We start from the raw sequence: 16,429 nt of genomic DNA on the forward strand, positions 1-16,429 counted from the left end.
AATCTGTCTGATAAGATTATGTCATTAACAAAATTAGGTGCAGCTGCTAATATATCCGTTATTAGATATTTTAGTATCAACTCAGACATGCAGAGGACCTTTTTGGTGTTTTATTTCTGTTTTAATCATTTAGCTCTTTTTCTGACAGTGAGGTGAAAACATGTTTTTAAAGGATGACAGACCTATTAGATCTCCACCAACTGTAAATGAAATATTGACAACTTGTGAACGGGCTTTTAGACACCATGCCCCATGTCTTCTGATACTTTAGTGCCCTCGTCGTCTTCCTCCTCATCCTCTTCAAAGACTGGCATCAGACCTGATCCCTGCCACCAGCATCTCCTTTCCAGTGCATTCTGGGGAGCACAAAGTGTGAATGGCGATGCAAAATACAAAACTTACACTATGCACAACTTCTCCAATCGCAGCCACAGAACCCATTAACTTTGTCAGTGTTGTGATGGGTGTCTTGGTATCTTCTACCGTTAGTCACCTTCTTGCAGAGTCCTCCTCCAGACAGATTTACTGTAGAGTACCATACTGTTTGCATTTCTTAATAATTGATATAAATGAAGTCCACCACACATTCAGTGACTTGGGAATGTTCATGTTTCCATCCCCTGACTTATCTGAAGAAAAGTGGTTGTAAAAGTAATGAGTTCCATGCCTTACAGTAAAGGGTATAATTACTTATGCCACCCAACATTTTAGCTTTTGTATTTTTATATAATTTGTCATGTTGTATGTGATTAGTTTTCACTGTGTCTTTAAAGGGCATCATTTCAAAAAATTTCAGAGACAGAAGCCTGATTTTTATTTATTTTAATTTGAAGTCATTCTAACATTTAAATATGTAATAGCTCAAGGGTTCACATACTTTTTCTTTCCACTGTATATAGTTATTGTAATAATAAATGGATGGAAATAATTGTTGTATGGCTGGGGGGGCCTGGCTGCCTTTTTGTTTCTGTCTTTTGTCCTGTCTTTTGTTTTTCCTTCCAGGTGGCTTGCATTTGGGACTGAGTGGCTGTGTAGCTGAGTTTATCAGGACCTCACCCTGATCACCTGAGGCTGATCACCTGCAGCTCGTCAGGACTCACAGCTGTGGTGCATCTACATGGATTGGAACATGGTGGCATTTAAGACTGGAGTACACAGTGTGTATTTGCCAGAGACTTGACCTTGTGACCAGACGGGTGAGATCGTCGTCTCGGGAGCCATCTCATCATCAGTGGATGCAGAGAACGTCCAGGTTTGATGCATGGTCTGTGAAAGAGGAGGGGGTGAGGTCTCACGCTCGTCAGCACACTTCCTGAGGTACGTTAGATTTTGTGACTAACATTTATACAGTCAGTAATGTGGTGTCCCTCACACCTTATTATATTGAGCTGTATGTTGGTCGTGTAATCAGCTTCCACTGCAGTGGAGTTTTGTGAACTGGGTGTTCCATGCTTGCAGGGTGGGAAGCTGATTAGTAATTAAGCCAGGAAGTGTTTGCTGTTTGTGCACCTTTGAGCGTTCTCTCTGTGTGTTGAGTGTGGACTCACATAATGATTCCTTCTTTCACAGACTCGATTTGTCGCGGCCACCTGGGGGGTGTCGGCGGGGTCCTTGGGGTTAGCGCTGCTGGGAGCGCACCGCAAAACCACCACGCCAGACCGCGCACTTTTTTCACAGCACTGTTATGTTCATTAAACTCTGTTATCTTTTGTACCGTGCTCTGCTTATTTTATACTGGGTCCTTCAAACGCTGGTCGGTTCTCCGGGCTGCGTCCGACACATAACAGTAGTCTCTGGCCAAACATCGCGGACCCAGCGGTAGCAGAGACGGTAATGCGCCGGGAAGGCGGCAGCAGACGTTCAGAAGTTATCCGGATCAGTTGCGGGTGCTCTCCGCCCGGATGGTGCGCGTTGGAGAACCCATTACTGAATACTGATTTGAGCGCTCATGCAGCCGTGTTCCTGTGTTTGTGCCTTATCCGTGGGTCATGGTGGAGTGTGACTGGCGACGGCTTCGCGTCACACTTCGACCGGATAAGAGGCTTAAACGGGAGCTGCAGGAGTGGGTCTGTAATGGGTGAACGCGCACGGCGGAGCTCTGTGGCACGGGTTGCGGTGCTTCCTGTGTTACAGTCGTAGCCCCGTTTCCCTGGGTAATGATAGCTACTGCGTCTGTTGTGTCAGCTCCGGTGTTATTTAGTTGAATCACATTTTTGGTTGTGTGTTGCACACAGCTGCGCACAGAAAAGCAGCTCGTTTGTTTTCTGTCACCAAAGGGGGTTTTTCATTTTTAGCACTCTGGCTCCCTCTGTTGGTGACTGAGTCACATTACCGTCAAGCTCTTAAGTTGGAACAGGTGTGTTCCATTTGTTTGAGCTTGACGGTATAAATCACTTATTTGTTTTGTGTTAGTTCATTTTGTGTGGGTGCTTTTTGAGTTGGTTTTTGTGGGGGATTTTTTTTTTCCACTATTAGTGTCTGGGGTTGTGACCCTGCAGCCTGTTTGGAGCAACGAAACAGGACCCAAGCAACTTTATGTTAGTCTGTTAGTCTTTCTTTTTATTATTTTTAGTTTCACCTCCCCAGGGTTTGATGGGACGGTCCCCTGGGGGGTGATGGGGTGGTAATTGGGTTGTTTTTTGTTATGCCCTCTCTCCTCCTCTGATTCCAGCCGGGTGTGCCGTACATGTCGGCGTCGCTGGAGTGGTGCAGTTTGGTTATGCTGGGCGTTTCCCAGGTAACCTCTGCACCTGGGGGGTTCGGGGTGTTGTTGTTGTTTTTTTTGTTTGTTTGTTGATTCCCTGTTCCACCTCCGGCTTCAGCGCGCCTTTGAGCCGTCTGCCATCGGCGTGGCTGAGGTTTGGGGCAGTGGGATATACCCGCAGCTGGTGGCTGGTTTAGAAGTCGGAGGAGTGGCGCCGTTTTGTGCCGTCTGCCATAACCGCTGATCCACTCCTCCCGGTTGGCTTCTGGGGTATAGTCACGGTTGGTGACACTGGACGTGCTTCCAGTTTCCACTGCGCCAAGGGGGTGGGGTTGGGGTTGTTTTGTTTGTATGTTTTTTTTCTCCTTTTGTTTTTCCGCCCTCAGGGTTTGACTGTGGTGTCCTCTGGGGGGGAAAGGGCTGTGGGTCCATCTAGCCATAGACGGCCGGGGCTGGGTCCGTTGGTCATGAGGGGAGGCATCTCCTGGGGTTGATGGAATGGTCCTCTGGGAGGCGCTGGGAGTCCCCGTGGGTGACATTGGATCCCAGAGGGACCTCGGCTGTGGTTATTACTCCTGGAGCTGGCGGGATGTCCTCTGGGGGGTGTTGGTCCCTACATGTCGTTAGGGGGGGGGGGGGGGTGTTAGTGTTTTTATTTGTTAGCTTAAGTTTGGGTTGTTTTTCTTTTCTCCCCTTCCCCGGGGTTTGATGGAACAGTCCTCTGGGGAGGTGGAGGGGGGGGGTGTTAGCATTTTTATTTGCAAGCTTAAGTTTGGGTTGTTTTTCTTTTCTCCCCTTCCCCGGGGTTTGATGGAACGGTCCTCCGGGGAGGGGGGGGGGGTGTTAGCATTGTTATTTGCAAGCTTAAGTTTGGGTTGTTTTTCTTTTCTCCCCTTCCCGGGGTTTGATGGGACGGTCCTCTGGGAGGGGGGGGTGGTTTGGTTGTTTGTGTTTGTCTTTTTTGTTTTATGACTAATCAGACTGAACATGGTTGGACAAAGGCTGACCGCACAGGTTCAAGAACTCCTGGCCACACCTGTGCTAATTGACTGATAGAAACAAGGGCAAAGATGCAGCCAGAGGAGAAGACATCAACCGTTCTGTTAGATGAAGATTCTGTTGGAAGATGAATGCGGATACGGTTTCCAGCCATGGTCCCTGGAGGGGGGTGTTTCTCCTGGGCCAGGTTTGTGTGGTCGCCGGGAGGCTTCCCGTGAGGGTGGGGTACTGTTGTATGGCTGGGGGGGCCTGGCTGCCTTTTTGTTTCTGTCTTTTGTCCTGTCTTTTGTTTTTCCTTCCAGGTGGCTTGCATTTGGGACTGAGTGGCTGTGTAGCTGAGTTTATCAGGACCTCACCCTGATCACCTGAGGCTGATCACCTGTGGCTCGTCAGGACTCACAGCTGTGGTGCATCTACATGGATTGGAACATGGTGGCATTTAAGACTGGAGTACACAGTGTGTATTTGCCAGAGACTCGACCTTGTGACCAGACGGGTGAGATCGTCGTCTCAAGAGCCATCTCATCATCAGTGGATGCAGAGAACGTCCAGGTTTGATGCATGGTCTGTGAAAGAGGAGGGGGTGAGGTCTCACGCTCGTCAGCACACTTCCTGAGGTACGTTAGATTTTGTGACTAACATTTATACAGTCAGTAAATGTGGTGTCCCTCACACCTTATTATATTGAGCTGTATGTTGGTCGTGTAATCAGCTTCCACTGCAGTGGAGTTTTGTGAACTGGGTGTTCCATGCCTGCAGGGTGGGAAGCTGATTAGTAATTAAGCCAGGAAGTGTTTGCTGTTTGTGCACCTTTGAGCGTTCTCTCTGTGTGTTGAGTGTGGACTCACATAATGATTCCTTCTTTCACAGACTCGGTTTGTCGCGGCCACCTGGGGGGTGTCGGCGGGGTCCGAATTGGTTCTGGCTCCGGACCGTTAGCGCTGCTGGGAGCGCACCGCAAAACCACCACGCCAGACCGAGCACTGTTATGTTCATTAAACTCTGTTATCCTTTGTACCGTGCTCTGCTTATTTTATACTGGGTCCTTCAAACGCTGGTCGGTTCTCCGGGCTGCGTCCGACACATAACAATAATAATAATAATAATAATAATAATAATAATACCATGCACACTTTTTCTTTCTTTATATTAAGTAGTTTTGGCAAAATAAGCCCAAATTTTGGTTAAAGTGAGAGGAAGAGGACGGTTACCTGCGGAGTTTTATTTGAAGCTGTGGAGTCTGATGGTCGTTCCCAAAAAGAAGACAAACCCATCTGTGATGACGTTCTGAAGCTGAGCAGATAACGGTTAATATGAAAAGTGGGCAAACTTTATAAGACAAAATCACAAACAACTTACTCTGTTTGTTGGTCTTCTTGGGTTTGTGTAGCTTCACCACCTACAAATACAAGGTTACATGAATTTGATGCCCCCTTCTGCTTCAATATGAGAACAACGTTGCCTTGCAAGTGCTGACAGAGAACAAAGATCGAAGTGCTGTGCATTCACCTTCATCTTCATTGTTAAATTTGTGGAGCAGCACCAGACTCCTGCTCTTCTCCAGGTCTTCTCTGCATGCATCAGTGTCACTCATCAGCAGAGAGTCTCTTGTCTGTGTAGAAACATGTGTAGTTATCACGTTTGCATCTGTGCCTTCCTCAAACCTTAGATCATCTCAGGACTCTGATCCGGAACGATGTGTTCAAACATCTTTCACAGATATCCTCTCAGGACTAACACAAAGGGAATGGTGGATCATCTTACTTTACTCCCAGACTTGTCCTGTTTGAGGTCTTCCAGCTCCTTTTGTGTGGACTGTAGGTCATAGCCACTTTTTGCCTTTTCTTCATCCAGTGTGAGGCTAGAGCTTTTAATTCTTCAATTCTCTGGACTCTTGATGCATCCCGTTTCTGATACTCTTCCACCTGCAGCTTCGCCTCCTGCTCTTGAACCTTAGATTCCAAACACTTGGAATGATCCTGCAGCTTTTGTTTTTCTAAATCTAAATCTAGACTTTCCCTGGAAAACCAACTGGATGATTCCAAAAAAGGGAGATTATAGTTTGCTGATATCAGATAATCTCATTCTCACAGAAGAATATTTTTTTTCACAATATTACCTGAAGTCTTGGAATGTTCCCTTCATTTCTGTTTGCTTTTCATTTGCACCTTCCTTGATTTTATCCAGCAGCTCCTGTTTTTCCCGGATCAGCTGGTTGCGCTCTGCCTCCAGACGTGTGATGTGATTGGAATTGATAACCTTGTCTGTTGTTGGTTTGTGTAGCTGAGATTGTGATACTTCCTGTTTGTGGTTGATCATTTCAAGATCACATGTGTGCTTTTCATGTACCTGGATAACAGACACAACAGGCATGATTAGATGAAGAAAACTGCGATACTGACACTTTGCTTGTGCACAACTCAAAATCAGAAAAAGTTGGGACTATATGGAAAATAAAAAAATAAAGAGCAGTAATTCTTAGATTTAATTTGACTTCTGTTTCATTCCAGATAGTAGGAACCTAAGAGAGTTCATGTTTTGTGTGGTCAACTTCATTTCATTTGTTAATATACATCAATTCCTGTATTGAAAACCTGCAACTTCTTTTGTCGGCTGCTCCTGTTAGGGGTCGCCACAGCAGATCAATCCTTTCTATCTCACACTGTCCTCTTTCACTGCCTCTGGCACACCAACCAGCTGCATGTCCTCCCTCAGCACATCCATAAACCTCCTCTTGTCCTCCCTGTTCTCCTCCTACCTGGTGGCTCCATCTTCAGCATCCTTCTCCCTATATACCCTGGGTCCCTCCTCTGCACATGTTCAAATAATCTTAATCTCGCCTCTCTGACTTTGTCTCCAAACCGTCCCACCTGGGCTGTCCCTCTGATATGTCCCTCTTATTTGCCTTACTGTAAATGCAGTCCATCCCACCTCCACCTTGAATGAATCTGTCATTCCTACTGCACATCACACTGTTTTTGTACATGTCCTGCACCACCCTCACATTTTTCTCTACCACTACAGACTTCTTCATACAATACCACAACTCTTCTCTTGGCACCCTGTCATAAACTTTCTCCAAATCCAAAAACACACAATGTAACTCCTTCTGGCCTGGTCTGTACTTCTCTATCATTACTTTCATAGCAAACATTGCATCTGTAGTGCCCTTTCTTGGCATGAAACCATATTGCTGCTCACAGATCTTCACCTGTTTAGCTTCTACTACTCTTTCCCATAACTTCATGCTGTGGCTGATCAACTTTATGCCTCTGTATTTACTGCAGCTCTGCACATCACTCTTGTTCTTAAAAATAGGAACCATCACACTTCATCTCATTCCTCAGGTATCCTCTCACTTTCCAAAATTTTATTAAACATTCTGGTTAGAAACTCCACTGCCATCTCTCCGAGACATTTCCATGCCTCCACTGGAATGTCATCTGGATCAACTGCCTTTCCACTCTTCATCCTCTTCATAGTAGCCCCAACTTCATCCTTCATCTCTTGGACTTCCTGATTTACTCTCTCCACATCATACAACCTTTTCTCTCTCCCATTTTCTTCATTCATCAGCTCCTCAAAATATACCCTGCACCTTCTCAACACGCTCTCCTCGATTGTCAGCACATTACCATCTACATCTTTTACCACCCTAACCTGCTGCACATGCTTTCCAGCTCTGTCCCTTTGTCTGGCCAATTGATATAAGTCCTTTTCCTTAGCTTTTACCAATTATCTTTGCCTTATGTCATATTTCCTTGTACTCCTGTCTACTTTCTTCATCTCTCCATCTATCCCAATTCCTTTTCACCAACCTCTTCCTCCTTATGCTTTCCTGGACATCATCGTTCCACCACCAAGTCTCTGTCTTTGTTCCACTGTCCAGATGTCACACCCAGTACCTTTCTGTCTCCCTCACCACATCTGCAGTACTTTTCCAACTGTCCAAAACTACTTCCCCTCTATCCAGTGCCTCTCTTACCTGTTCACTGAATTTCTCACAACACTCTTCCTTCTTCATCTGCCACCATCTGATACTTTGTTGAGATCTCACTCTCTTCTTCTTCACCTCTAAAGTCATCCGACAAACCACCATCCGATGCTGTCTGGCTACACTCTCTCCTGCCAACACCTTACAGTCTCCAATTTCTTTTAGCTTGCTTCTCCTAGAAAGAATGTAATCCACCTGTGTGCACCTTCCTCTGCTCTTATAGGTCACTCTGTGCTCCTCCCTTTTCTTAAAGTACAACCCCTGGCAAAAATTATGGAATCACCGACCTCAGAGGATGTTCATTCAGTTGTTTAATTTTGTAGAAAAAAAGCATATCACAGACATGACACAAAACTAAAGTCATTTCAAATGGCAACTTTCTGGCTTTAAGAAACACTATACGAAATCAAGAAAAAAAGATTGTGGCAGTCAGTAACGGTTACTTTTTTAGACCAAGCAGAGGAAAAAAATATGGAATCACTCAATTCTGAGGAAAAAATTATGGAATCACCCTATAAATTTTCATCCCCCAAATTAACACCTGCATCAAATCAGATCTGCTCATTGACATTGACCCTATGCCATGACATTGACCCTATGTGTCTTTTTGCAAGGAATGTTTTTGCAGTTTTTGCTCTATGGCTAGATGCATTATCATCTTGAAAAATGATTTCATCATCCCCAAACATCCTTTCAATTGTCCAAAATATCAACATAAACTTGTGCATTTATTGATGATGTAATGACAGCCATCTCCCCAGTGCCTTTACCTGACATGCAGCCCCATATCATCAATGACTGTGGAAATTTACATGTTCTCTTCAGGCAGTCATCTTTATAAATCTCATTGGAAAGGCACCAAACAAAAGTTCCAGCATCATCACCTTGCCCAATGCAGATTCGAGATTCATCACTGAATATGACTTTCATCCAGTCATCCACAGTCCACAATTGTTTTTCCTTAGCCCATTGTAACCTTGTTTTTTTATGTTTAGGTGTTAATGATGCCTTTTGTTTAGCTTTTCTGTATGTAAATCCCATTTCCTTTAGGCGGTTTCTTACAGTTCAGTCACAGACGTTGACTCCAATTTCCTCCCATTCGTTCCTCAATTGTTTTGTTGTACATTTTTCGATTTTTGAGACATATTGCTTTAAGTTTTCTGTCTTGACGCTTTGATGTCTTCCTTGGTCTACCAGTATGTTAGCCTTTAACAACCTTCCTATGTTGTTTGTATTTGGTCCAGAGTTTAGACACAGCTGACTGTGAACAACCAACATCTTTTGCAACATTGTGTGATGATTTACTCTCTTTTAAGAGTTTGATAATCCTCTCCTTTGTTTCAATTGACATCTCTCGTGTTGGAGCCATGATTCATGTCAGTCCACTTGGTGCAACAGCTCTCCAAGGTGTGTTCACTCCTTTTTAGATGCAGACTAACGAGCAGATCTGATATGATGCAGGTGTTAGTTTTGGGGATGAAAATTTACAGGGTGATTCCATAATTTTTTCCTCAGAATTGAGTGATTCCATATTTTTTTCCTGTGCTTGGTCTAAAAAAGTAACTGTTACTGACTGCCACAATCTTTTTTTCTTGATTTCTTATAGTGTTTCTTAAAGCCAGAAAGTTGCCATTTGAAATGACTTTAGTTTTGTGTCATGTCTGTGATCTGCTTTTTTCTACAAAATTAAACAACTGAATGAACATCCTCCGAGGCCGGTGATTCCATAATTTTTGCCAGGGGTTGTAGGTATTCACCACAGCCATTTCCATCCTTTTTGCAAAATCGATTACCATCTGCCCTTCGACACTCGTGTCCTTGATACCATATCTACCCATTACTTCCTCATCACCTCTGTTCCTTTCGCCAACATGCCCATTGAAGTCCTTTCATGCTTGGACACATGCTCCACCACCTCATCTAACTCACTCCAGAAATGTTCTCTCTCATTTGTCTCACAACCTACCTGTGGGCCATATGCACTGATGATATTCATCATCACTCCTTCAATTTCCAACTTCACACTCATCACCCTGTCAGACACTCACTGAACCTCCAACCTGTCTTCACCTTACATCCACCAAGGATGTAATAAAATCATCAGCGTTTGTTTATTTATTTATTTGTCAGTCTGTTAGCAGGATTATGTTAAGACTACTGGATGAATTTTGATGAAGGTTTCATCAAAGATAGATATTAGGCCATGGAAGACTCTGTTAAATTTTGGAGGTGATCCAGATGCAGTTTCTGGATCAAGATTCACTTTATATAGGCTTTGAAGGATTACGTCAAAACTACTTGATGGATTCTCACCAAATTTGATGAAAGTTTCATCAAAGATAGATATTAGGCCATGGAAGACTCCACTGAATTTTGGAGTTGATTAAGATCTGGATTCTGGATCAAGATTTCACTTTATATAGGCTTTGAACTTTGCGACCAACTGAGAGCCTACACAGAAACATTACATCAAAAGTACTTGATGGATTCTCTAGAAATTTGTACCACAGATAGATATTAGGCTATGGAAGACTCCACTGAATTTTGGAGGTGATCCAAATCCAGATTCTGGATCAACATTTCACTTTATATAGGCTTTGAAGGATTATGTCAAAACTACTTCACAGATTCTCAACAAATTTGCACCACAGATAGATATTAGGGCAGCAGGGGTGGTGGCCAAGTGGTTAATGCACTTGGTTTCAGTACGGAAGGTTCCCAGTTCAAGTCCCACACCTGCCACATTTCTCCATGTAATATGGAGTTGCGTCAGGAAGGGTATCCGGTGTAAAACCTGTGCCAATTCAACATGCAGATCCACCTTGGATTTGCTGTGTGACCCTGAGTGCACACAAGGAGCAGCCGAAGGGACTTACTGGATAGATATTAGGGCATGGAAGACTCCACTGAATTTTGAAGATGATCCTTTGCTTTTTCCATCCCATCCCAACTTTTTCTGATTTGCAGTTGTAAATAAAACTAACAAAGGCACCAACGGCAGAGATTCCCACCTCTCTCAAAGATGTTTCTTCCATCATTTGGACAGTTTTGTGGTTGTCTTTACACTCATGCATTGGAGGGGTACGGTTCGCGCTCCCCAACTGCAGCGTCAACATATCAACCTTCTGGTGCAAAGCTGCCTTCTCCTGTGTAAACATACAAAAATAATTTAATGATTGCTCTTTATTTTCAGTGTTCCAGTCATTGCAGTTGAGCTCATCTTCAAAATAAGACCTGGATCAGCTGTTCTCTGTCAGACAAAGTCATGAACAGTTTTGCCTTCAATTCTTTCACGTTGTTCTCCAGCTGAACCACTTGAGTCGACAATGAGGTGGCTTTTTCCTAAGAATTGTGAACAATTTTCCCAAATGAAACAAACAGTTTCCTTTTTTATATCCTAATGAAATACTGAGTCGGAGATAAGAAACTGACCAGGCAGTTTTGACTCATCTTCTTGGTCTCCAGTAGCTGTTCTTGCACCACAGAGTGATTTTGTAAAGTTTGGCTAAATCTCTGGTTGATTTCCTCTACTTGATTCAACTTGTTCCTCTTCCCCTATATGGAAACACACAATATGGAAAAAATGAAACAGACACTGCAATGAAAGTTTGATGTTCTAATAAAAAGAATTCACTTCAGACTGAGCTTTTTGCCCAGCATCTGAGGATGTTTGGAGTCGCCTGCTTTTTCTCTCTTCTTGTGTTTTGGCACATGTCTCGATTTCTGTCAGAGCTTCTCTCAGCTTGGACAAGTCTGTGTCAGCCTTCAGATTCTAACGAGTCAAAAATATGCAAAATTCAGAATCGGTCAGAACACATCTCCATTTGCTCATGATCCACAAAGATGTATACCTGTCTTTTAAAGTTTTCTCCACTCTCTGGTGATGTTCTGCACAGCGGATTTGGAGAACTTTCAGTCAGAACAGGTTGGACATCACTTCCTCCCAAAGTTGACTTCATGTCTATCATGTCTTTCTCCAGCTGACGGACCCTTGTTGGTAAATTTCACATGACAAACTTCAGTCTGTTTTAATAACATCCAGATTTTGTTTTTATGAGCCGTATCTTCAACCTTGTTGTGTGGGCCGCTGAAGAGGAGGTACTGCTGGCCCATCACCACCAGATGGCGCCCTGCTTGGAGTGCGGGCTTCAAGCACGAGAGGGCGCTGGAGCCACTGGGAGTGACAGCTGTCACTCTTCATCAGCACCAGCTGTCACTCAGTCAACTCATCACCATCTCCATAAGTGCCGGACTGTGACTCCACCTCCTCGCTGAGAAATCAGCTACCATTCAGGTAATTTTCTCTGCTGACTTAAAACATTGAGTAATAATCTGAACTTCTTTGCAGCCATTTTCCTGTGGTTTCCTTATCTGTGGGATTGGTGTTTGGTGTGATCAGCGACGGCTTCGCTTCACACTCCAACCAGATAAGTGGTTAGACAGGAGCTGCACGAGTGTGTGATTGGAGGTGGAGGTTCTCCCTCCTCATTGTGTACAGACTGTGGGATTACTGAGTGTGCGACCTCACACTCATCAGGACTGTCTCTGTTCTCTGCCAGCAGTACCGGGTCTGACTGCTGAAGACAGCGGCCACCTGGGGCGCAGGGCTTGGCGGCTCCGGTGTTCTTCAGCTCCGGTGTTCTTCAGCTCCGTTGGCGGTGGAAGCTGTGTGGGATCCGGCTCTTCTCTCGCCAGGCGTCTTCTATCGTCGAGCCTGCCCACACGTCACCTGGTGTATGATTGACAGTCACCATATTGTTATTGTCTGTACGTCGTTGTGCGATTCACAACATTAAATTGTTACTTTTGGCTTATCCATTGTCCGTTCATTAACGCCCCCTGTTGTGGGTCCGTGTCACAACACTTTCACAACAAACCTGGCACAAAGCGGTGCACAGCTCAGATGTCTTTGGTGGTGTACAATCAATGCACTTGTTATTTTTTATGCCCAGCATCCACGTTGTGTAAACAAGTATAATTGCACTTATTCATGTACCATGGGTGTGTTTGGTCTGAAAATGAGGTGTAGTTGGCATGGCATCCATGCTTTAATAGTGGGGTAGCAGAAAACATTTGGGCTGTAGACTATCAAAAACCTGGTGTAAAGTGGAACACAGAGTTTTTCTGTTATTAACACAGCAAATTATTTAGATATGCTATGCAGCGTCACAGGTAGAACTGTGGGATAGGAGTTGGACTACCAATACTTTATATAGACCAGGGTTTGAGTCCAGGTGTGTCCTCCAGCCTGCCTTCTGTGCTATTCCTTGGACAGTCCACTCTGCTGTAAAAGGGTGTTGCCCTTGGCTGGAGAAGTAACCTATTCCAAGACTGTCATCCATTTCACACTATGGTATCCAAGGACAAGCATTGGTACCAATGGACCTCAGGGCCTCTATATGACTTACTTCTTCTTACACAGGTAGGTTCACAACACTTGCACACTCTGCTTGTACACAAAGGGTTTCAAATTAGCAAATTGTATTACAACAAAACTGAAGTGAAAACAAAATCAAATAAATGAATGGAAAGCTTTAATAACTCTAGTTTACACAACATTTTTATTGTGTTTTATTCTTCTCTGCATTGGCATGAAGAGAGTATAAAGATGTGCCACAGTGTCCAGGTGCAGCAAAGATGGGGAGACTAACTGTTTGGAGGACAAGGAAGAGGTGTTCCAGGAATGAGGTTGTGAAATGTTTTACTGCAAGTAACTGGTGGATGACTACTGTCCCTGTATGCATACTGAAGCTTTGCTTGCAGAATCATTTCTTTGCCAGAACACCACTCACTTCCAAATTTACTTTACACAGTATATAGCAATGCACTAACACCTGACACATACTCCAAAAATGCCCATGACTAATTTAGTGACTAAATATATTCCCTTTGTGCCATAATTTGTGGTCAGATTATGCACTGTATAAATAGCAAGATGTAGTTAGACATGCCCCAAATGCATTGCACAATGTGCTTTGTGCTGTACACCATAGATTGTCAAGATAGGGCCCTATGTGTGTCTGACTTACTTCTCACAGAGGTCTTCATGTTGCTGATTCTCTTTACATTCAGCTGCAGCCTTGTCCCATGAAAATGTGTTCTGTGCAACACAGAGTGCAAGGTAAGATCTTAATGTGTGCTACAAAACAAGCAAACATGCCTCCAAGACACCCAGAAAATCAGAAAATTCAACAATATTAATTGTCACAGACATTTATTTTTACCCTCTACACTCACTCACTGTGTGTTTGGTGTCCAGCAGCAGTACAGGGGTGCTGCTGCAGTGTAGAAGTGTGTTTCTGGACTTCAGTTGATCCATTTGACTGTCTAGACATGCGTGAGCCTCCTGCGGCCATAGCACCAGCTTAGCTGGTCTAGTTCTGCTGTTCTCCAAAGTAATCCAGAATTCAGTTTCATGGGATGTTGGGAAGGATGGTGGAGAACCTTCAGGGGTGAAATGAGACAGGGACTGCCATCTCCACATGCCTGGACCATTCTGTCTGTCACAGATTGAGCTGCCAGATGAGCTGAGAAACATATAGCTTTTAAATCTGGGATTTATCTCTAACTCACTTACAAGACCAAATAAAAGCAACAATGTGTCTAAAACTGCTTTCTCCTCTCACCTTGTACTGATTTTGGAAATATGTCCCAATCCAGACATAGTTGCTGTGCGACACCATGCTGAGGACTGAGAAGGAAGGAAAAATACAAAATATAAAAATAATAGCACTTTGAAAGTCTTGATTTAAAAGGAAGAACTTACTGAGTTTTACCTGAGCTGTAAAGCAGGATTGGTGTCCCACATGTCCACAGGATTTGTCTGTAAACTTCTGTGTGAAGGTCTAAAAGTGTTGGATTGTTTCTCTGCTTCCACAGCGTCACTTCCTTTTGTTGGCAGTCTTCATCTCCTCACATTTCTTCCATCGTGACAGAGGTGGATTTTTTGCACAAAGGTGACAGCTCAGTGCATGAGGCTATTGTTGGATCCTTGACATCTCCAGCGCATGCTTGATGAGTTTTAACATGCCTCAGATATTAATGACAGAGTGCTCCAGGCATTTGTTTGTATCCACTTTGATATAACTTTAGAACTCAGACCAAGACATAATGTCTTAACATTTGTCTGACAGTTAAGAATCCCATTTCCATTTTTATATTTACCAGTGAGTTCATGTTTTAATCTCAATTTGTCCCTCTGTCTTTTAGTGGAATATCTACTGTTAAAAAACAAAAAACACAAAACAAAATGCGTGAACAGATTTCATTAATATTTGGTGTCGATATAAATTGGGTCAAGGTCGTGTTTTTGACCACGTGTGGTTACAAACAATTTCAAATGAATATTTTTATATTCTGTCCCACTGATTTCCAAGTTCTGGATTTGCATAAACAGAGCAGGTCAGTCAGTGGCATAAGGTGCTGGGCTACGGGGACTTGGGTTGTACTGGAAAGTAACCTGCATCCAAGTGCCGTCCAGACCAGGAAGAGTCATAAACTCACATCTGCTTCATGCTCCGGAATCCGGGGATATGTTCTGACACCAAATCACCTCAGGGCCTATAGGGAAGGGTGTTATTCCAAAAAATTTGGAAATCTATAAATGTTTGCATGGAATATGTAAATATACAAAGAAATAAACCACAGCAGGATCAATTTTGGGTCATTTGGTTCCAAAAACCCATATGGACGGAGTCAGTGAAGACATCGGGTTCAAAAATCACCAAAAATATAGACGAAAATGTCATATCTTGAAAACCGCTGCACCTAGAGACTTGAAATTTGGCTCCAAATGTTGCTTGACCCCACGTTTATATTCAACTTCTATAGTAACAATAAGCCTATCTGGTGTTTTTTAAGAGTAATTGACAAAAAAAAAACTAATTTCAGTACATACACTCTACAAAGAGATTGGTTGGATTGGACACATTTCAACCAATCTTTGGTTGTTTCAACCAATCTGTTTTTAGGTTGTACGTTATGATCAATTGTAACAAACAAAATCTATGTAGTTTTTATTTCAGGAACATCAGTTGAGTATAATCATCACATGTAAAGAATGACATGGCCACAATGAACTAATTATAAGCAACAAAGTGGTTTTCTACGTCAACAGCACATATATGACACATGCGTTACTTGAAAATTTCAAACGCTCCGTCCATATGAGTTTTTGGAACCAAATGACCTAAAATTTATCCTGTTATGGTTTATTCCGTGTATATTTCCATATTCCATGCAAACATTTATAGATTTCCAAATTTTTTGAAATAACACCCCTCCCTACTATATAGGACTTATTTCTTGTACTTTGGCAAAACAGCACTCACACAAATAAGGGCAGACTACACAGAGGACTGATGGACATTAGGAGGTATACACTCTCTGAGGGTCCTCAGATTGATTCAACTGTTGGTTATTTTTAATTAATCTATTTATCATTTACTGATTAACATATTAATATAAATTTGAAAGGCATTTTCACTTAATAAATGATTTAACTGTGTAACTGATTATCAAAACAGTAGTCAATAAATTTTCTGTTCATCAACAAAATGGTCAGTTTAACATTATTAATTATGATCCCAAAACTGCACACAGCCAGATGCAGAAGTAGAGCAGCAATGACAGGAGACCTGTTGGTGGTTAAAGCCTGTAATAAAGTTTGTCACGGCTTCCTTTGGCTATGTTCAAACAACGTCTGTGACACAGTTACATCAGAGATATAGTTA

The 16,429-nt window shown here is 43.1% G+C and overlaps 2 protein-coding genes across 2 annotated transcripts; both read right to left on the bottom strand.

Annotated features, from left to right (window-relative positions):
* Positions 1-236: 236 nt before the first annotated feature.
* LOC117514900 lies at positions 237-6,427 on the bottom strand. The gene is made up of 7 exons (XM_034175471.1): positions 6,365-6,427; positions 5,823-6,052; positions 5,473-5,722; positions 5,213-5,315; positions 5,063-5,102; positions 4,915-4,990; positions 237-356 (listed from the first exon to the last, which is right to left on the bottom strand). Exons 1-7 carry the CDS (start codon positions 6,425-6,427, stop codon positions 237-239), a joined length of 882 nt encoding a protein of 293 aa, XP_034031362.1.
* Positions 6,428-11,087: 4,660 nt separating this feature from the next.
* Positions 11,088-14,218, bottom strand: LOC117514901. Its single transcript, XM_034175472.1, has 5 exons — positions 13,939-14,218; positions 13,727-13,797; positions 11,549-11,687; positions 11,332-11,469; positions 11,088-11,252 (listed from the first exon to the last, which is right to left on the bottom strand). The coding sequence occupies exons 1-5, from the start codon at positions 14,179-14,181 to the stop codon at positions 11,088-11,090; spliced, it is 756 nt and encodes a 251-aa protein (XP_034031363.1). The 5' UTR covers positions 14,182-14,218.
* Positions 14,219-16,429: the final 2,211 nt, after the last annotated feature.

This window comes from Thalassophryne amazonica, chromosome 8, assembly GCF_902500255.1.
Source record: "Thalassophryne amazonica chromosome 8, fThaAma1.1, whole genome shotgun sequence".
In the NCBI taxonomy this organism is placed as follows: Eukaryota; Metazoa; Chordata; class Actinopteri; order Batrachoidiformes; family Batrachoididae; genus Thalassophryne; species Thalassophryne amazonica.